Source organism: Haemorhous mexicanus, chromosome 5, assembly GCF_027477595.1.
Source record: "Haemorhous mexicanus isolate bHaeMex1 chromosome 5, bHaeMex1.pri, whole genome shotgun sequence".
Taxonomy (NCBI): Eukaryota; Metazoa; Chordata; class Aves; order Passeriformes; family Fringillidae; genus Haemorhous; species Haemorhous mexicanus.
The window spans coordinates 11,693,061-11,715,075 of NC_082345.1; the positions used below are offsets into that span (position 1 = coordinate 11,693,061).

Here is a 22,015-nt window from a genome sequence, read left to right on the forward strand (position 1 = left end):
CTGAAGAAAATGCATCTGCCCCGGCAGAAAGCTCGGTCATTCGGCTCCCTCCAATTCCGTAACCCTGGGTTCCCTTCTCCTGCCAGTGGCGCCCCGCTGGCCGCGGCCGGGCCGCTGCGCCCACCCGCCGGGGGCTGCCCGTCCCCGCCACCGTCAGGGACCGGGCGAGCGGGGTCAGCGCAGCCCGGCCTGCGGGGCACCGCGCATCCCGGCGGCCAAACGCTCCCCACCGCCCGGCGGGAGCTGCCCTCGGGGGGATGCTCCACCAGCCCCTCCAGAGGATGCTTTATCCTCCAAAGTCGCTCCCTCCCTGCGGCTCCCACCGGCGCGGCGACCCCTCCTCCTCCCCTCCTCGGGGGGAGCAGACATTTTGAGGCAGCGCATCCCGAACGCCCGCCGAGCCGCAGCGGTGCGGGCGAGGCCTCCGGCGGCGCCGCTCACCTGCCAGCTCGTCGGGCTCCAGCCCGCTCTCCGCGTCGATGCCGCACAGCACGAAGTAGTGGGCGAAGCGGCAGGGCGCCGCGCCGGGCCCGGGGTTGCCGCTCCCGCTCATCCCGGCGGCGGCTCCGTGCGGCGGCAGCAGCGCGGCTCGGGCGCGCCCCCGGGCCGGTCACGGCGCGCCGCCCCCCATCCCCGGCGGGGCCGCGCAGGCGGGCACCGAGCGGCAGCGGCGGCGGCTCCGGCGGGCGGCAGAGAACGGGCGGGCGGCCCCGCTGTCAGCTGAGCGGGGCGGGGACGGGCGGGACACGCCGCACTGCCGGACCGCCCCCGCGGGGGATTTAAACCCTGCGCGGCCGCCCCCGCCCCGCGCCTTGGGCCGGCGTTCCCGGCGTGTGGGGAGAGCCGCGGGCGCCTTTGTCACCCGTTGTACCCGCGACCGAAGCCTAAAGCTCCCCCGCGTGTGAGCAGGAGAGGTTGGCTTTATTTAAATAAAGCAGGAGACGGTGCCACTTCCTATCGGGAATGTCTCTTCCCCCCCGCCCCAGGAGGGAGCTGCCGGAGCCCCGCTGCCGGAACGGGCCGAGCCCCGCCCGGCGCCTGGGCTGCGCTCAGCGCTTCCTGCGGGAATCCTGCCGGGGGAAACGGCTGCTTCTCCTCCCCAGCCCAATGTGGCAGCATTAGCCACCACCCGCGGCGGATGGCTTTTGTGCGCTCTCCATCCCCGCGCCGTGATGCATGGCACCCGTACCACGTTACGGGAGAGCTATTTCTTAGCTACTCGCACTCCGTTTGAAAGCAAAAATCTAAAATGTTGCTTCGTTCTTAGTTCACTTAAGATTTTACTAGCCATTCTGCCGCGTCCAGAAATAAATCAGCGTTATTAGTAACGAGAATCCTTCTCGTTAGGATCACCCGATGCCAAAATACTGGCAGCTCTGTCCGCGAGCGGCACCTACTTTTAAAGGGGCAGAGATGATTCTTTTGAAGTTCTCACTTTTTCTCCAAAGTGATAAGATCCCCCCACATGTCAATAATTTTGACATCTAGATATCATAAAGATATCATATGATTCAGTATTTTCCAGTGTTCCAGTATTTTCCAGTATTCTGAATATCATATAATTCAGTATTTTCACCTTTATCCTTTTATGTTTCATCTGTTTATTAGTCTTGTTCTATGCCACCTGCAATAATAACAGCCTTGTCATTTTCTTGCTGTGGACTCCTATGACCCCTTTATTTTACCTCTTAGCAGTGTGAATCACATATTTTCTTTTTATGGTTTACATATGTCCTTGTTCAACAAGTGCCTTTGATAAGAAAATGCCTACAAGGAAACTGATAATTCATCCACCTTGGGTCATTTTATGGAGGTACATGGAGTAACTGTCTGACCTGGAAGCTGCCTAGGTCAGCACCTCTCTTTCTTCATCCCATCAAATTAACAAATTTTATGCCCTTTTATTTCTTATTTTCCTCTAGTGTTCTAGTGAAAGCAGGCAGGAACTAAACTATTTTTTCCCCTTCCCAATAACCCCAGTCTCCAATAAAAAAAAAAAAAAAAACATTAAAAAGAAGACAAATCCTCTCTCACAATCTCCAATTCTTGTAGTTGCAGCACTCAGTAACAACCTGAACCTTTCTGGAGCTGCAGAGAAATTTTCTGTGAGACCAGAAAATTTCTCGACTTTGCACCAGAGGTAGGTTGTTTTATTTAGTTTGGTTTGTTTATTAACTTGTATGTATCTGCTTATTCAGCTTTAGGTCAGATGGTAAGAACTTGACAAGTCAATCTCTGACTCTTATTCAAAACCAAGTGCTTATATTGTAGGTATGTTTGTTTTTTGAGGCCCAGTGGCATGGATGTCTCCAGGAAGTCCAAGACAGAGGCTTCATCAGCCCCTCTAAAGGATGCATGAGTTAAGGCTGCTTCGAAAAATAACCCAAAAATTAACACAATGGTTCTGACCTTTTTACCTTAAGTAAAAACCAGCTGCTAGCTGGTTCTAGATTACTTTGGTTTAGCTGTCTTCTGTACAGGGCATTTTTTTCTTGAATAAAGTTCACTGCACAGACACCTCAATCTCAATAAAATCAGTACTGCATACAGCATTAAACGAGAGAAAAAAGCACAACACATGGGATTGGAGGTGTAAAATTAATGAATTCATTCTTCCTGGGTTAGCTGTGAGGTTGAGCTCCCACTTCTATACGTGCAGCTGCCACAGACACTTTTTTGTGGGGGAATTTTGTGGGGGCACCAATTTGTTCTCCTGAGACAACTGATCTTCTGGGCACAAAAGTCATCCTAATGAGGCCACTCAGATCTTTTGCAAAGCAGTGCCAGCAGACCCAGCTTGCCTGGGCTCTGGTAAGCCATGCTATGTCCTCAGGATTTTCTCACTGAAACCCCTCCATCTAAGTTGTTCTAATATTTCCCTCCAAGCTGATCTAGCTTTAGATACTGCATGCTGCCTTTGGGTATCTCTTCACTTTCAGGGTTTTATTTTCCCACCTCCATCCTGGCTCTCATCCCAAGGAATCTGTAACTTTTATTACATTTTAGCAGAACCTAGGCATTTTGGTTGTCCTTTCACCATCCAAATCCACCCTGTGCTGATCACCAGTGCCTCCTTAAAAAAGCTGCCCTGCTTTCAATACTTCTGCTCTACTTGCAACATAGAGTGCTTAAATTTTACAGAAGTCACAGCAGGTCCACGAAGGTGCTGTGGAGCTTCTTGCAAGAGTGAGAGAAAAACAGAGATGAGGCCTAAAAGCATCACAAAGTGCTGCACATACTAACTAATCAGGTAAATGCCATGAGAAAACATTTGTACAGCCTGGGAAGCAGCAGTGCCTGATAGGATTGTGCCATGAGACACATTTGGATGATCAGAGATAACAGATAACTGGCTGGGATTATGAGTATTTTTTTCCTTTCACCAACAAAAAGTGTTAAAGTTCCACAAGGGATTTGAATAGGATGGGTGTCCTCTAATCAAATCATATTAACAATAGAGGCAGATGAGGTTTGTCCCTAGCACAGCAGAGCATAAAGCAGTGTGAGAACTTCTTATGAGTTGCTCCAAGGAACAGGAATAAGGTAGGACTGAGGATTTCAGACTACAGCAGGCACAAAAAACTTACTGGCATAGACCGGATTTGCCTGTGGCCTTTCACTTTGGTCTGTTCTCCTGTGGCAGCAGCTTTGTTCCTTCACCAGCTGGATTGCCACTGGTACAACAAAGCAAGGGAAGGTTTTTGGCTTGGCAGATTTGTTCTACTTCTTTAGGTACTTGTATCTCTAGTTGCCATGAATATTTCTCTCAATGTCAATTTGCTTCAGGTTTCCCTCTCCGTAACCTCTCGGTGAGTCTTTGTTCCTCAGAACCTGTTAGTTTAAACTGGGTCAAATGCTAACAAGCGTGTCAGCTCCCCCTGCCCTTAAGATCTGCCATAAAAGATCAGACCATCAAGCTCTTTGTCCTACTTCTGCAAGAAGCCAATGCCCAATGCTTCAGAGAGGTGGAAAAACCTGCAATTTAAAGGTTACGTCCCTTCCCCTTACTGTGACACTCTTGCTTCACTTTCTATTTTCTTCATCGTTCTTCCATGAATTGGAAATCATGCTGCTGTGATGGATTGCTCATTCCTCCACACAGCTCCACAGCTGCCTCTCTAAGATCTTTCACAAGCTGCCAAGCCACATTGATTTTCCATTGAAAGCCTCTCCTGTTTTGCTCTAGTATCTATGGGGTCATGAGATCCTGTATTATGGAAGGAAGGAAAACCACTAAGATGCAATATGAATGTTGGTAATGCTCAGGACATTCCAACCCTTGGCTGATTTTCGGTGGAGCAGTGTTGGCAACTCCTTCAGGAGGAGCGGATGTGAATAGTCATGGGATAAGGATGGGTTAAGGATGGACTGTAAGACTGAAATCCAAGACATTCTGGCACAAAGTGCAGAAGACTCCATAGCAGAAGTTGGAAAAAAAAAAAAAAAACAGCAGAAGATTTTATAAAGAGGTTCATAAAGAATACAATTTTCATTCTCTGAGCTTATGCAAGAAGACTGCTTAGAGCATGGGAGAAGTGTTGGCTGCCTTAGGGTCTAAACCCAACTAAACCATAAGGCATAAAGCAAAGAACACTTCCTCCAGCCCAATCCATTGTTGCTTAGAAAGCAGATACTGCAGGCACATATTCTAATATCTTATCAAATTATAATACTATTAAAGCAAGTAGCTCACCTTCTAAAACTGCCTCATATCTATAAAGATTAGGCTTAAATAAAAGCACATGGTTTTCCTCTGCCACATTGTGTAATTATTATTCATCCAGCAGACTTAAAGATAAAGTAAAACATGATTACTTTCCTGAATCTCTGCCATAGGACCTCTGAAGCTCTGGTGATTTAAAATTTGAAGGTTTTAAATCTCTAATTCCCTATTGTAGCCCATTGCATTTTATTAATTTTATGTACATTCATCATACGTGTGCCCTTGCATTGCAAACACATATAGATGCATTCCACTGTTATCTGCTTTCTGAGAGGATCCTTGAGGGAGAGGTTTCATGAGGCAACTGAAATTATGCAATAGTTTATTGCACCTTCTTCCCCCCTCCTTCCTGGGACTGGCTCTGTGCTCCCACTGCTTCCTTCACAAACAAATCTGCAGCCTTGTCTGCCTCTCCTGAGTGCATCCAGTTCACCATGAGCAAACAGATCCCAAAACACAGGCAGGGATGGAACTGTGTTGTCCATTTTCATTCACATCATCATCATGCTGCAAGCCAGGCTTCTCTGCATGCAGCTCATCCCTCTGCTGAGGGGGCAGCTCTGCTTCAGGGCTGGCCTCTCTGGCCTTTCAAACCTCCCCCACCCTGAATCGGCCTCCTCAAGGGTTTAGTCTTGGAGGGGGGATGTGACAGCCGCCCCCCAAGCAGATAGGGTACACAGAGGTCAGACTTCACACACCGCCTCAGAAACCACTCCTAGGCACATCCTGTGTTTGCCAAGCCTGGTTTCTGGAGGTTTTGGAGCTCTTTCCTCTCCCCATGTTCAGTGGCACAGTATGGCAAAAATCTGTTGTGATTCCTGCCATTTTCCTCCACTTCTGCCTGTAATTCTACACTGAGCTTGCGAGATGCACCTTCTCCTGCCAAGCAGGTGATGGCTTGCTCCAGTCCCTCCCTTCATGAAGTCAGCAGAAAGATCACATGTAACCATTACCTTTTGTATGGTTCACTGCCAAGATCCTTGGGTCAAAGACCTTATTTTGCTCTGAGTAAGGTACACTTCCTGCTCTTTGGATGTAGAAGACACACAGACTGTTCCCACTCTTATTGAGATAAAACCTACTGAGCAAAGTACTGCTTGGATAAATCACTAGCATGTCATGCACTGATGGAGGTGTTGTGCTGGGACCATCAAGCTAAAGCAGGAACACAGACATTTCCATCTATCTCTGACAGCATCACTCACTTGCTGCATGACCTTGGCCAAATTGCTTGTGACCTGACTTGCAGAAGCCCTTGTGGAAATCAGGTCACTGTGTTTCAACTGCCCTCAGGAAAAGAAAGCAAACACTGCCTGAACATCTGCCAGGCACAAAGCTCCATTGTTCCCCAGGCTGGCCCGATGGCGTTGCACCAGGAGGCAGATGCACCTCTGCAGGGCAGCAGCCCCGAGTCCCTCCAGCCACGCTTCCCAACACCATCATCTGCTGACAGATGCCTTTCACACCAGGCCTGGGATGAGGCAGGCATTCAGTGAGGACAGCAAACCTCTGTTCTTCATTTTGAACTAATTTCTGCTCTCTGCTGAAGGTGTTTGTTTCCCTGCCTCTAAATTCCAATTCCTCTGTTTTCAGTTCTCCAGGACCCAAACTGTCTGTTGAAAGACCTGAGAAGGCAGAAGAATCTTGCAACATAATACAGCTGCCCCAGTAAAGCATGAGGAAAAGGCTGTGGGCTTCTTTTTAAAGCACTAGAGCTTCAAAGGCACATATTGTGGCAAGGAGAAAGGCATGAGGGGATCCTGGCAAGCTGCTTGGACCACATGCCCACAGCAATATTGTCTGCAGTGGCAGGGGTTCAGGCACAGCTGTGTCAGTGGTCTGTGCTCCCAGTTAAATGATCCCTGGCACTGGGAAAGCTTCCAGAGAAGATACATTCAGGCTGTCACATCTACCTGAGTAACACCATTGTATTCAAAGCCTAGTCACAAATATTGCCTGCCTTTATCTCAGTTACCAAAAATCAGGTAATCCCATGTCTGCCAATACCAGTGGAAGCGTGAACCAACCCCACGGGTTTCAAGTGCTCTGGACAAAATCTGTCCATGAACAGCAGGTAATCCCTTTGTCAAAATGCCTTTGGCATTATTACAAATGTAATTAGAGTCTGATTCAAACTTCCCTTTGAAGCCTCATTCAGTAAGAAGTGCCAGACACCCTGCATCTACATTACAATGCATCCTAGCACACTCGAAAGCCCAAGGGCATGCTAACGAAATCCAAAGCCATCGAATCCATAGCCAATATACAACATGCAATCAAGGACGGATGAAAAGTATTTCCTGCAATGAATATGCATTGTGAATTGTTATGTCATTTAGCAAGGACTGCCTTTGCTCTGTCCTCTGCGTTCACATCTCACATCGTTGCAGTGCTGTTTTTCTGAATGTAGAAGCAGTTCACACTAATCAAGAGTCTGTTTCAATTCCCCTACTAGCACTTTTAGCAAAAATCTAAACATTTACAACTACAGGTCAGCTATATCTCTCTGCCCCTTATTCCTCATGCCCAAGAACAGCTCATGTCCTTGCAGTATTTGCTGCTCAGGAGAGTTACTACTGACAGCAGCCACACTGCAGCTTTTCTGTGCTGGATGACTGTGCTCCTGCTTTACTGGAAATCAGCTCTGAGCTCACACAGAGGAGCTCAACCAGGACAGAGATCAAAGCAGTTTGCTCCTCCTTGAAGATCATATTTCTTAGTGACTTCCTTGCAAAGCAATAGTCACAACTTCTTTAAGCCCAGATCCATGCTGAGCAATTCCAGCAGTTCCCATCAAGCACATCCTTTGGGGATGGGAGCATTTGACACTGCCTAATGTGGCAATGAGCTAGCTCAGTACCTCTCTCCAGGCTAAAATTCAGCTGTCACTGGGAAAACCCAGCAAAAAGTATTTTACCAGCTAAATCAGAGCCATTGGCTTCCTGGTGCTCAACACTATCTGGCAGGGATGAAGGCAAGAGATGGCCTTTGGTGCCAGGCACTGTCAGAGTGTCTGTCAGCTCCAACTCTGATGTCAGCCCATGGGTGACACTGAAGGGACCCAGACTGGAAACAGAACCTTGGGATGGCTTGCTGGGGGTCCATGAATGGACTGGGCAGGACTGTGGGGAGCTAGAGATCAGCCATGAAGTGACATTGCTTGGGCAAGGACTGACAGCCCCAGAGGTGCTGAAATAGGTCCTGGACTGTGGGCAGGGGTGGGGAGGGCCAGGGCCAGTAAGACCCATTAGTGCCTTCAAGGCCCTGACACTCAGCACATGCAGCTGAGATGTGCTGATTTCCGTGGTGGAAGTGCTTACCTTCTTGTCTGGAAGATAACAGAGCCTATATGCTTCATTGTTCTTGGGCCATATATTCATATTGAGGATTAGTTTACCGGCAGGTGCTCCTGTCCTGACTCCCCCAGCACCAGTTCATGGTGCCACAGCTGAAGAGGATCAAAGTGACACTGCTGTCACAGTGACAGAGCTTTAGGGTCATGGTGACACTGCTGCTTCCACTCGATGCAGCTGCTTGCATTGGAGATTGCACAGCACAAGGTTGGGGGTTCTCAGGTTCCCTTGCTCTTCAGAGCCCTGGCAGCTGTGACAAGGAGGTGTCCAAGCAGCTCCTCTGCAACCTGCCCAGCCTTGCAGGTAACAGGTCCAGCTGGAAGCACGTTGCTCCCAACAAGCCATTTGGGTGTCACTGCACCATGTCCTCTGCTGCAGGGTAAGAACCTGCAGTGTACTGCCAACACACTGAACTTGCAGAAGCTTGAGTTAGACAAAGACATTATATGCTAATGTCAGCTTGAGTTGTTTGGCAAACCAAGCCCATAGAATAGTTTAGGTTGGAAAAGACCTTTGGCATCCTTGAGCCCAACTACTTGTCTATTCACAAGTGTGTTTGAAATCTATTGATACAAAAGTGAGAGAGTTGCCTGTATCCTAAAGCAGAAGTATGCCAAACCCCATTTTAGAGGATATGCTGCATAAGTAGGGGTGAGAAAGCCAGTGGAGCTAACACTTTGTAGGATATCAATGAAAACTGAGAAGAGTTTCAAAGACTAAGTTTTTTCAACTGCTTATGACCTTTCCATGCCTCCATGTGCATAAACAGCAGCTATTCTGTCCTTGGTCACATCCAACTTCAGTTTCACCCTGTTCATCACGTGAGGGAGCTGGCTGGTGTTGCAGGGAGTTTTGTGTCCATTTCTTTCCTTGCAGTTGTATCACTCCTCTGGATATTAATGCTAAATAATGAATAGCACAGGTCCTGACATAGCTGACCCTGACTCACAGCTACGTGTCTTGAGGACCCTGACACCCTCTCAAGACACAATAGCAAACATCAGCCAAAAGAAGAAGCATATTGTGTCAGGTTCTTGACAAAGAGCTTCCTCTAGATGCTCTAGAGAGTAAGCACTACCTGTCTGTCTTGTCTGTCTCAGATCTCCACTGTTTCCTCTGTCCCTGGGTCCAAATTTCTGGCAGACTAACATGTGGAAGGTGAAAGGAAAAGTTCTGCTGCTGCCAGGATCTGAACATCGGTGGAAAACTAGAAAAGTTGAATTGTGAAAGCAAACCAGCTGCTGTGAACTGATGCAGCTCCTTGAAAATTTGATTTGCTTACCTTGCCCCTTGGCACCAACTGCAGATGACCAAAGGTACTGTGGTTTCAGGATCTGTTTCTGGAGCAAGATGGAGCAATTACTCTACCTGGAGAAAAGAGAAGAAATCAGGCAGAAGAAGAATTTGTCAAAGATCAATTAGAGGTTTAAACACAGTAGTGAATCCAGCCTGCCTGGCAACACAGAGAGCCAAGAATGGGAAGCATCACTTGCATTAGGGCCCCAGCTGGTGGTCATGATCTCATGCTCCAGACTAAGTGTTGGCTCAGCTCAGGTCTTTGACAGTGTTTTTGCCTGTCTGGGAAAAGCTAAGGACTAATATATACACTGAAATAATGAGATTTGCATATCACCCTTGATACATCACACGTGGAGAGAATGTGGAACAAAGCCACAGGGAAGATAGATGGGATGGGTTTTACTGTCCCAGGAAGTCAGGAGGGATGAGGTCATGAAGAATGATTTTGTATCATTCAGGAAAACTTAGCTACTAGTTGTCTGGAAACCAGACAGAGACACTCCATGGTGCCTAGGCAGCCTTTTTCCCTGGCTGCCCATATTCACTCAGCTTCCATCATCTTTCAGGGCTTTGCAGGAGCCACACAAACAAAAAAAAATGCCTAAAACAAATACATAACCCCCAAACAAAGGCTCTGATGACAGGCACAACCATTACTCAGCTGATTATCACAAAATATTGCTGTGACCTGAAACTCAGGAGCCCAAGGGTTATTACTGCATGAGATATATAAGAACAAAAGTCCCACTAGCTCAAGGAGACTTCAAAAAACAGGGCTTGAAAATATGAACCCTCTAGTTTTAAGAGAAAAACAAGTATCCAAAAATGGACCAAAGAGAAGCACAAGCCAGCTGACTCTGTGCATCTCTCTGATTTTCCTTCATGATAAAAATGTACTCTCGTTTCTGACTGCACACGAATAAATCCAGACAGCAAAGGCCAAGAATACTTCAACCACAGACATGAACAAAAGACAAAATCAAGAATGAGCTCAGAGATAATAGTTTTCAACTTCTCACTATTTGCAACAAGGCTCTCACAGAGGCAAGATTTTCTGTGCCAGAAAACCTGAATCTACTGCAGCACAAGGGTCAGATTAACACAGTTTATTGTCACTTCATCCCACCTCCACTCTGAAAAATAGCTGCACCTTACAAATTCCCCTTCTTGCCTCCACTGCTAGAAGGCACTTGATGCCTTCATCTCTGCTAGCTGCTGCTCCTTCCTGCTCCTAACCTAATGCAGCTGGCAAGGCAGTGGAGAAAGGTTATCCTATGAAAAGCACATGTAGTACTTTCAAGACATATCACAGGTAAAATGTGATTGCTGTTATGTTAAGATGCCTATTCTTCAACTGCAAAAGATGTACTGCTATTCTAAAATTGGATTGTAGCTGAAGGAATGACAGAATAACTGAATTGCCTCTCCCTTACCTTGCTAGAGCTCTCAGCTTCAATTTCACCTTAGCTACTTGCACCAGCTACATTCTGATAATGACTTGCTTCCACAGCCTCTGGGCAACCACAAATTGAACCTGATGTGCCAATCCTGACTGTTCATATTGAGTTGCTGGAATGCTTTTTACAAATCAGCAGCATCCTGAATCCATCCATTTCCCCCCTGGTGAATTTCCACTGAGGTCTTTTCACCACAGCAAACTGGAGCAGCTGGTCTTGTCACCTGTGCCAGCTGGAAGAGTGACCTGGGGAGATCACTTGGCTGCTGAACCACTGCCCTGCCTTCTTTGAGTTTAACCTCTGTATCTGTGAAGTCATGAGTTGTGAGCTTGCCGATATGAAGGTAGCCCCTCTCTGCCTTGCCTTGCTCTCTGTCCTTGGGCAGCTCCATTTCTTTGTTATTAATTAGCTCAAACAAGATTTCCCCAGACACTTGGGCAGTTGTAGCATCAGCCAGTAATCCCCTAATTCCCTTGGACACCCAGGAGTCCCTTGTGTGCTACTCTACAACTGCATTTTGCAAGTGTTGCACTCCTCCATGATACACCAAATCGATGTTATGGGGTGATCAAAGACGTCCTTGTCTCAGAGCAAATTCCAGCACACTTCTGGTACTTTGCACAGGATACCAGAAATTGTTGCTGAAATTCTTAAGATGTCACCATCTAAAGCAAAAAGCCTTTGCAAATTAAACTCGTTTTCTCATGGATGACAGGCTTTGATACTTTGCTGAAATAATCAGCACAAAGCTTGTCCTGAAAGGTTAAGGGTTCACCTAGACTCTCACAAGAGGCACAGCAGCTATCACTATCACCGGTATTGGGGCTTTCTTGTCTTGTGCTAGGAATTTGCACAATCACAACTAATTACTTGTAGTTAAATGAGAAAAAAATCTGGTTCTAACATCCCTGCCAGTGTTACTGGGAAGCAAAGACTTTACCCCTCCTTCTTCACCTAAGAAATCTCTCAGCTGGGAGTTGCCAGACAACTTCTTTGAGAGAATGGAACTAGATGATCTTTAAGCCACTCTGTGGTTTTATGATGCTCACAAGCCACTCTGTGGTTTTATGATTCTATCCTTTTTAACTGCCTTTTCAAGGGTGATGTTGGTCTGTATTAGACAGCAGGGACTTCACTGAGGTTCACAGATTACTAAGTAAAATCATATATCAGAAATTCAGAAAAACTAGATCAGAGAAGATACTTGTTAAAATGTCAATCAAAGAGGCTGGTGATCTATGTGCAAAAGCTTCCCTGAGAACCAAGTCAGGCGTAAAATAAAATGTGCAAGGTAGAGCTGTATTGTCACCTGTCAGCATCCTGGCACCGTATCTTCCATGGCATCCTGAGCTGATGTTGATAACACTACTGAGTTCTTTATTCCTAGCATGGTGGTGAATATCTAGAAGGCACAAAACCCCATTTTTTATTCACAATTTTTATTTCACAAAATATTCCATGTTTTATTCACAACTTTGGGTGCTATGAGTGTTTTTCAAATAAATAATTTATTTGGTCCACACCAAATAAACCCCAAAGGTCCACGTTTATACAGTTTCTAAAAAGACAGAGTGTGGGTCCTGCTTCAGAAGAGTAAAAGGCGTGCAAGTATCCCTGTAGTTTAACATGTCTGTGGATTCCAGGCTCCTTCGTGTGGCAGGACACCAGTTTCTGTCCTGGTCACTCAACAGTCTAGCACGCAGGGGTCACCTTCTCTCGGGAGGCTGCGGATCACCCGCATTTAAAGGGGAGATCCTGGTTTGCAAGGAGCTTTCCGATCCTGGAGAGTACATTTTAATTGTAACAAGCTCGCAGCTCACTAGATGGCCTCGTAACCTCAGAGATTTGGGCAGACCCTGGCTTGGGCTCAGGAATCGCCCGGTTTAAACCCCTTGCACCCCAAGTGCTGCAGAATCATCACCTCGGGCAATGCACAAGAGCCTTTCAAAAACGCAGCTCGAGAAATTTGGTACACTTTGTCCCACCGGGAAGGTAGAGAACCTTTAGAAGCTGCTTGTATTCCCTAAATCCCAGCAGATGGGCCTGGAGATGGAGCAGAGACTAGGTGGGAGCTGTTGGAGAGTGACGGGGGTCTCAGAGGGAGGTGAGCCCGTGTGGGGAGATCCCTGTGAACCTCAGAACTGGGGAACTGGAGGGGATGCAGGTGGGTTTGGTTCCTTGTCCCACACCAATGAGTCCCAGTCACTGCCACGAGAAAATGTGGCCACTTCCAGGCCTCGGAGGAAACGCCAGCGTTTGTAGGTGTAGGTGTGTCTTACCTGCCACCGAGCTGTGCCCTCCTGGGGGACAGCAACAACACAGGGTGGGAAGCCCCCTCTCTCCTGTCCACACCGGAGAGGGTCTGGGGAGAGAAGCGAAGGGGTCTTTGAAGCAGCAGAAATGCGACCGGGACATGGAGCAGACGGGACGGGAACAGCAGAGGAGCGGGCAGAGGTCCCGCCGGCCCCAGGGGCAGAGCCGGCCCTGGGCGCTGCCTGCGGGAACTGCTGCCGTCTCTGAGAAGCTGGAGAGCTTTCCCTGGGCTACATCGGATCGACAGCGCCCTTGACGTGATGTGCGAAGGGCGAAAAAACCCCTCATTTTCCCTGCCGCTCAGCTGGGCCGTGTGTTATCGCTCCTTTTCCCGCGCGGATTTTTATCGGCGTTTTTAAACGCAGGGCTAGCCCGCACTGACGCACGTCTTTCAGAAAAGCCTTTCGAGCGCATCAGGAGCGGAGCGAGCCCACGGCACCGAGCAGGGCTGCGGACTCGGAGCGGGGCAGGCGCTGCAGGACGGCAACGAGAAGCGGCCCGAGCGGCAGCGGAGGCCGCGGGGCCGGCGGGGCCGGGCGCTCCGGCGCTGCCGCTTTAAGGGCGGGCGGGCGGGAGCGCGGCCCGGCCCGGCCCGGCTCCGGCACAGCGGCGGCGGCAGCAGCAGGTACGTGCGGGCCGGGCCGGGCAGCGGGCTCGGCTGTCCCCTTGCCCCGGCCGGGAGCTGCCCATGCTGCCGAGGCCTGCGGTCGCTCTGCCGGGCGAGCGGGGAGGGCGGCGCGGCGGTCCCGGCCGCTCGGCCCGTGGCGCGGGCGGCGTTTGCCTCCCTCGCAGGAGCGGCCATGGGGAGGGCTGGCATCCCTCGAGGGGAAGGTGGGGCGGGGTGCTTGGACTTTGGACGGCTCTTGCTGCCCAAAAAAAAAAAAAAAAAAAAAAAAAATTGCATAGAAATTGGGGTTTTGTTTAGGGTTTGGGGTTTTTTTGGCTGGGGGGGAGGTGAGGTTTTTCTTATGTGTTTTGCTAGGTTTTGTCTTCTGGTCCGAGTTCTACTTGCCCTCTGATTTATAGTAAGACAGGCAGTAGTGTCAAATGCGGGGATATTCACCCTGATTTTATTCCATGTAAAATGGACGGTCTAGGAGTGCCATACACAGAGGTATTCATCCTGGTTTTATTCCCTCTAAGATGGACAGGTCAGGAGTGTCTAACACAGGGGTATCTATCCTGTTATCCATCCTGTTTTTTTTCCCCTGTAAGATGGACAGGCCAGGAGTGTCAGACACAGGGATATCCATCCTGTTATCCATCCTGGTTTAATTCCCTGTAAGATGGGTGTCAAACACAGGGATATCCATCCTGGTTTTATTCCGTGTAAGATAGACAGGCCAGGAGTGTCAAGCACAGGGATGTCCATCCTGTTATCCATCCTCATTTTCTTCCCTCTAAGATGGATGGGCCAGGAGTGTCAAACACAGGGATGTCCATCCTGATGCCTTCCCGCACTAAGCATTTAAGCTCAGTTTGGCATCTTGAGTGCTGAGCTCTTGGCAGGTGTTTCTGTACCGACAATAATTTCAGGAGAGTAACCATTCTGACAGGCCATGCAAAATAAACACTGCAGGATCTCAGCCCTGCTAATTTGCAGCAATTCGTGGAGAAAAGCCAGCATACAGCATTTGCTGACAAGATTTATCTCTCCAATTGATTGCAGTTAACATCATGCTTCCCTTAGGCAGATGAGGATTATAGAGATCTGCCTTCAAGAAGGAAGGCATTTGCTAATTGCATTCATTAATTACATGGACTCTGTTGAATGACATTCTCCAGTGTGGAAAAATGCAAAATGTTTGATCGTCTCTATTTATTTGTAATAGAAACATAAAGCCTTTAGCCAATGATGTAAACAAAGATTTAGTGGGAGTATCAGCCTAAAAAGCAAAGTGTGAAGTTCACAGCTTAACGTTTTAGTAAGTGATGAAACTAAAGCCAGTACTTAAAGCAGAGGCCAGCACACAACAAAAATACAGTTAAATACATATTAATTTTATTCTAAAGATACAGACAAATAAAGAAAAACTGATCTAATGAATTACAAAGTGTTAAGACTGTTTCACTGACATATTCTTCCTGTTGTCCCTTTGTCTAGTTTTAAGGATAACCTGCATAGCTTGAAGTTGTCCATGATTCTTTTGTTGTGAAAAATTGTTGGGGCTGGGATGAAAGTTGTTTTTCTTCATGCATTATTCTGCTGGTTTGCAAAAACCACGACAGAAGAGAGAAAACAATTACAAAACAATGAGTTCAGTTTCTTGTTTGTTTGTACTTGCAGTCTTGCTGTTGTGGAAGCACAGGCCTGAAATGCTTCTCTGGTTGTCAGTTCCAGGTGATGTTCAAAAGCATTCCCCTGAAGCAAGGAAGTCTGAGTTATTGAAAAGAAACTAGAGAGCAAGGTGAGGAAGGAAAAAGGATATGGAAATACTAATGGATGGGTGAAGGAGATCTAAGCAAGGAGGCTGGCAAACATTTCCTCTCCCTTCAGGCCCCTTCTTGCTGAGTGTATTGCAGGATCAGCACAGGAAAGGCCCAGGGTCTGTAAGAGAAGGTGGGTGAGGAAAGTTAGGTGATAAAGTGCTGAGAGGCTCTTCCTTTGCCTCTCAGTGCAGTACTGTGGCTCTCCACTCTCCGTGCTTTTGATTCTTAAATGAATCTGAACTCTGACACACCAATATTTCATTCTTCTTCATTACCTGTGTGAAGTGTACTACACACCGTGAGTGGTGTGACAAGGCCATCCAGTCCAAATGTATCACCTTTGAAAAATTAATTTAAATGTGTTGGATTCAGACAGCTTGGAGCATGTTCATATAGTGTCTCACAGTGGGCTACAGGGATGGAGGTCTGCTTTCTTCTACAACTGACAGCATCCACATGAGACTGTTGCACCATAAGACTAACCAATCCTTTTAAATACTGGCTGAAATGCAATGAATTAGGACTACTCTGGTTAAGATAAGATTTGGGGATTTTTTCTATTTGTCAATTTTGGAGCCGGCAGATTGATAAATCTTAGGGAGAGAAGGGAATTCCTTTAATTGCTTGCCTTTAAAAAAAGCTTTTGATCATCACCATTCATCACCATTATAAAACTGGTAATTGATGGTGTCTCTTCAAACATCCTACTGATAACCACTGCTATGTCCACAGGCCCTGCAACGCCAGAGTCTTCCTGCAAAATCTGAAGATTCAGTGGAAGAACACTAAATGGAGTAGATTTCTGTGTGTATACTTTCAGGGCAGAGGGAGTTGTTAAAAGGTTGCACATTCCATTTTTAGCTCTATAGGCTGTCCCACTAACTGGTTGTTTCTCATTGGATAAGTTAAGAGTACTCTTCTGACTGGGTGTCTTGATAGCTTCTTCTTTGAATACCACTTCTTTCAGACTTATGACTGGGCAGGGGCAAGGCACAAGAGCACAGGGATCTATCTCCTCTTCTTGAAGTCCCTGGTGGTGCAAAGCCTTGAAGTCACTGAAGAAACATCACTTACATAGCATTTTTCTCCTTTCAGGAATTGCCATCCATCACTATGAAAAACAACATCCTGTGAGTTCGTTTCAAACTTTCTTCAGATAAGTTGTGCTCTGAGCTCTGCTGAGGAAAGCTGATGTCCTTGGGGAAGCATGGCCTTCCGTGGCTGGAACTGGCTCCTCCTCTTGGGCAGGCAGAACACCCTTGCCAAGGTGTGGAGAAGCAGGAGAGGAGGCCCCTCTCTGTGCTGGCAGCGCTGCTGCCACTGGAGCTCAGGCAAGCATCTGGACCCTGAGGTGAGAGCATTTTTGGAGGAGAACACCGAGGTCACCAACAGCGGGCACCTCACCCCAGAGATCCGGCTGCGCCTCCTCACCCCCCGCTGCAGGTTCTGGAGAGAAAAGCCTGACCTGTGGCCTTATGGGGACCCATTCTGGGCAATTTACTGGCCAGGAGGCCAAGCCCTCTCCAGGTATGCAGCAAAATTCATCGCACCTGATGAGTCCAGTGTGCAGGGATGTCAGCCCTGGCTATTTTCATAGCAATTCCTGGTAGTGTGTGTTTGCCTATTATGGGTGCATTATCCATCCTCCTCTCTGCTTATACTGGAGTGTCCCAGTCTCTGCTGGCTGGCAGTGAGTTCCACCACCTGTTGTGTAAAATAATTTGTGTCTTTTAAATAGAAATTTGTTATAATCAGTGGCCATGCATCTGCTTACAATGGGGCTGAATTTGGATCCATGGAAGGGCTGTGCAGATGCCATCAAAACCTAGTCAGGTGTTTAATTCTATCACTCCAAACAAGAGGATTGCTATTTTGTCATAACCTGTATGGGTTTTTTGTTGGAGTGTGGATGTGCCTCTGGTCTGTTGAGAAAAGTAGTTTAATGATGCACTTAGACTGTTGGTTAGCCTGAATAACTCTCCTCATCTAGGATTCAGCAGCCTTATTGTCATGACTTTTTATGGCTTTTAGTCACATCAGAAGGCACATTTTGATTTTGGCTGCTGACTGTCAAAATGTCTTTAAATGTTCCTGATTCAGAAGAACTAGAGTTCCTTTATTTTGTGAAATCAAATCTCTTATTTAAACAGCAGAAAAAAAATCTTAATTTTTACAGCAGAGAACAAGCTGTCAGAGAGTCCCCCCATAGATGAAAGGGAAGAATCTGAATTGGGGCGTTACTGTTTTTCTGCAAGAAAGCATAAATAAGAAGGCAGTTTTGACCAGGTAAAAGATAAGTATTACTGTTAAATTATGGGTTGGTTATGCCATGTAGATGAACTAGAATGCTCCTAAATATGGGGTATATAAAATAGATTAGTTAACCTCTTAATAATCTCTTTATTTTCTTATCATATGTTTTATATGCTCAGATATTTGGGTAGCAATAATAATTATCTGGCATTTCACTACTTTATTGTCTTACTGTTTATGCATTGGTTTGATGCATTAAGAAATGTCAGAAATCAGCTGCATAATTTGGAAGAGTAAAAAGGGAGCACAAAAACATATGGTTGCTTCCATAACTGTCCTCCTATCACAGCTGGCGTTTCCACAGCATCAGAAGTCTCCTGTTTCAAGCTACTCTTGATGTAATCCAAGATTACTCATTAACCCAGGAGGGCAGAGACACTGTGTGCACTGTGCCAGGGGATACAGCAGCATCCAGCTGTCCTGAGTCACCCGACCAGCAGCAGCAACTCAGTAACCACTCAGCTGGAAACAAGGCATTTGCAGCATTAGGGCAACATCACACCCTACACAAATTACTAATGGAAAGTCACAGCCAATCCCAGTGGGGACACTGCACTTCTGTGGAGATCCCACACCTGTCCTTGGTTCTGGTGGTAAACTAGGGGCTATTCTTAGGGGAGTGATGGCCCTGGGGGAATGCTGTTAAACATCTGAGCTGCTGAGCCTCGACACAAATGTCCTGCACTTGACAAGCTTACTAAGCCTCTTGGTGCCATTTCTGCTGGTGCTTCCAGGTCCAGACATTTCCATCCAGCCATTCCCAGTGTACACCAGTCTTAACATTTCTGTGACAGTCATCTGCACTGGAGTCCCCCTGCAAAAGCTGTGCTTACCTCTGACCCCTGTGAAGAGTCAGCCATCACTCTCCCTGTCAAAAGATAACACAAATGTAGAATCTTTTCTTATTTCTACTTCAAAAGAAGTTATGAAAAGTGGTAGTAAAATTATGGCAGTTTACAGTAATTCATTTCACCCAGGGCTCTTCTCCCTGACACGTGGGGCTTTCCCCTTGGCAGCAAACTGAATTTCATGGCAGTTGTTAAAGTTTTGAATCCTCTGCAATAGTTATAATATGATTCATAGTATTTAACAATAACTGCTACTTGCCTTCTGTCAGTTCTGCACTTCCAGCCTAGAGGTTTTTGAGGATTTCTCTTGGCAGGTGTCAGCAATTAGATGAAGATACCCTTTCTGCTCACCACAGCTCTATTCTTTTTCTCGTTGTACTCAGGAACAACACTAAGCAATCTCAAAGTATTTGCATCTCTATCTGCATGGCTCAGGAAAAGAAAGAGGAGAAATTCCTCTTCTTCCAAGCAGTTGCATAAGCGGTGTTTCAGATTGGTGGGTGGCACCATATTCACTGTAAATACATCATGTTTTTTCAGTCAGATTGCTTTTAATTTCTACAAATCCTTACTTCACTATTTCTCGTGGATTCTGATGAATTCTAGTTACCTAGAAGTGTCTACTTACCAGTTTGTGTCTATGTAACAGATGAGCTCACCTGTGAGAGGAGCTGATTGACATAAAATGTTGCTTACTTGGCTGAATTTCTTTTTGTTTGTGGTGGGGAAGAGAACACTAAGGGAGAAAAATTATGGTTCTTGATATTTGTATCATCTGAGACAAATAAGGAGTTTTGTGGCAGCTGCACATGTGGAATAGTGTAATGTACCACACTTCATTACATGTTTGGCAAGAAAATCTTATGCAGTGTAATGTAAACCTGAAAAATCTGCATGATCTTGTTCACTGCTTTAACAGCTTTTCTTTCTCAGGTATATTTTAGATAATCCACGTGTGGTTAAAGGGCGATCGGTTCTGGATCTTGGAAGTGGATGTGGAGCAACAGCAATAGCTGCTGTGATGAGTGGTGCATCCCAAGTCCTTGCCAATGACATTGACCCTAGTAAGGCTCTTTTCCATCTCTGTGTAAAGATACTTACTAATTTTTAAAGCACCTTTAACACAGACTTTTCTTTGCTTCATTTGGGAGAAATTCAAGTTCCAAACAGAATTCTAATAATGCTAAAAAGAGGAATGGGTTTTGCCAGTACTGGAAGCTGGGTTGTACCAGCCTCTCTTGGCCCAGGTCTATCTCCATAGCTCCTTAGAACAAACAGCAAACTTTCTGTCAAGTGTTGCCCATACACCATCACAGCTGGTTTGGATGAGAACTCCAAGCACAAGCAGCAAGTTGGCTTCTCTGTAGGACCACAGCATTTTCCTGTACTTTCATGTACATCAGGGCCTAGACTCTGCCTTTTTCCTCTAGGACTTGTCTTTCCATAATTGATTTATGAATACAGTTTATTCATAATTTAATTAATCATTAGTTAGGAAGGAAGTATATCTATAGATTAAGGCAGTTATTATATTCTACTTCAATTCCATTATTGATTTCCACTGGTATCCATTCTAGGAAAACTTCTTCCCTGTGTCATGGTGTAATGAGGATAAAATTTCATCACTTCATGCTAGATTTTGACTCATAATAAAAAACTGTGGAAGCCCCCTAGATAGGATGAACAACAACATTTAAGAGATGAAAATGAAAGAGTTCATCACAGAAATATCTAAGAGGGCTGAACGGCAGAATCCTAAAATGTAACTTTAATTTTCCTTTGACTTTTCTTCAGTTGCAGGAATGGCAATGATCTTGAACTGTGAACTGAACCACCTGAATCCCTTCCCCATCACCATTAAGAATATCATTAATTCAGAGGCTGGCAACTGGGACCTCATAGTTCTAGGAGATATGTTTTATGATGAACAACTTGCTGATGGTCTGCATCACTGGCTGCAGAAGTGCATCAGGATTCACCAGACTGAAGTGCTGATTGGTGACCCTGGCAGGCATCAGTTTTTAAGCCACAGCATTCACAGTCAGCTGCACAAAGTTATAGAATATTCACTGCCTGAGTCTACGAGACAAGAAAACTACGGGCTAACATCAAGTATTGTCTGGAGCTATCAGCCCTCAAACAGCTTAGATGATTCTTGAAGCTGCCTTTCTATGGGATTTTGTCTCACTTGATTGGCTTTTTGCAGGTATATAACATGAAAATGGGAATTAAAGAGGGAACATTATCTGTTAAAGTAAAGCAGCTTACTGTACCTTCACTGGACTGATTCAATCATACTCACTGAGGCTTTTGCTCAATTTGATGTAAAAGCTACATGCAAACTGTATTCAAAGGGTCCTGCACTGAAGTGCAGATCTACAGACAACTTACATGTAGGGGTTTGCATGCTTGATGTTTCCCATGTGTATTTGTGTCCTGCTGCCATTACTGTGAAATGTTTTGGATGTCCAGCATACTGCTGTGGGGAGAGGGCTGTGGCTGAAGGACTACTGCACTGCTTCTACAGGCTTCTGCAGCTTATTTATAGAGAATTTCTAAATATAGAAAATTATTGCTGTCCTCCATAAAATTCTTCACTAGATTTTTAGCTCATAATATGCTCAACTTGAAGTGCCTTGCTCTTTTTCTAGGTATCTCTTCTGAATGTCAAAGTAACTAATTTAAATCTCCCCCTTTCCATCTGTAATAAAAATTTCCTCTTCCTTGAAACTGACAGTGTGATAATGTAGGAGTTGCACCCAAATCTAAACTCTGCTTCTTGACTGCCAGCCAGTGTAAAAGCTGTAATAAATGGAAATTGAATAAATAGTACCAGCTACGGGCTACATTCATTCCCTTGAGAGTAGGGTCAACTGATCTACATTCCCTACATTACCCTTCGCAAGGGTAAACCAGGTGATCTGTCACCTTGGGAAGCTGCTGAGGGATGAAAAAGTCTTTACTTCTGTGACAAACAGAGGGTAATGAAATAAAAACAGGGAATACAAGTCTGATATAATTATTTTGCTCTTCTCCTGAGTAGATGCTGGACACACTCCAGAATCATTCTCAGTTTTATCTGCCTACTAAGAACCAGTTTCATCTGCCAAACATGGTAAAAAAAAAAAATCTGATCCTCAGGTAAGATGTTGTAACTGGCCATTTGAAGAAGAAACCAATCTTTTCAGAGTAGTCTTACAGGAAGTGTCAACTTTAACAGTCAATTATTGAACAAGCAGTGATGGGGAGCTAATAACTGCACCATAGACCACCGTGCAG

At 46.1% G+C, this 22,015-nt stretch overlaps 2 protein-coding genes across 7 annotated transcripts in view; one reads left to right on the forward strand and one right to left on the reverse strand.

The window, feature by feature from the left end:
* Nucleotides 1-598, reverse strand: part of DENND5B (DENN domain containing 5B) — a 104,919-nt gene extending 104,321 nt beyond the window's left edge. The window contains exon 1 of one of the 3 annotated variants that reach the window (XM_059845891.1): nucleotides 442-598. In XM_059845891.1, coding sequence (XP_059701874.1) covers nucleotides 442-553 — 112 coding nt within the window. In that variant the 5' untranslated portion in view covers nucleotides 554-598. The remainder of the gene's footprint in view (nucleotides 1-441) is intronic. The other 2 variants (XM_059845892.1, XM_059845889.1) reach the window with 2 other exon arrangements.
* A 13,107-nt stretch (nucleotides 599-13,705) lies between these two features.
* ETFBKMT (electron transfer flavoprotein subunit beta lysine methyltransferase) lies at nucleotides 13,706-21,565 on the forward strand. 4 transcript variants are annotated; one of them, XM_059845898.1, is made up of 4 exons: nucleotides 13,706-13,770; nucleotides 16,671-17,102; nucleotides 19,670-19,800; nucleotides 20,531-21,565. In XM_059845898.1, the coding sequence occupies exons 2-4, from the start codon at nucleotides 16,783-16,785 to the stop codon at nucleotides 20,893-20,895; spliced, it is 816 nt and encodes a 271-aa protein (XP_059701881.1). In that variant the 5' UTR covers nucleotides 13,706-13,770; nucleotides 16,671-16,782; the 3' UTR covers nucleotides 20,896-21,565. The 4 variants fall into 4 exon arrangements, with proteins under 4 accessions (XP_059701881.1, XP_059701877.1, XP_059701879.1 ...); XM_059845894.1 differs by having other exon boundaries at nucleotides 13,752-13,770; nucleotides 15,433-17,102; XM_059845896.1 differs by lacking the exon at nucleotides 13,706-13,770 and adding an exon at nucleotides 14,131-15,553 and having other exon boundaries at nucleotides 15,643-17,102.
* Nucleotides 21,566-22,015: the final 450 nt, after the last annotated feature.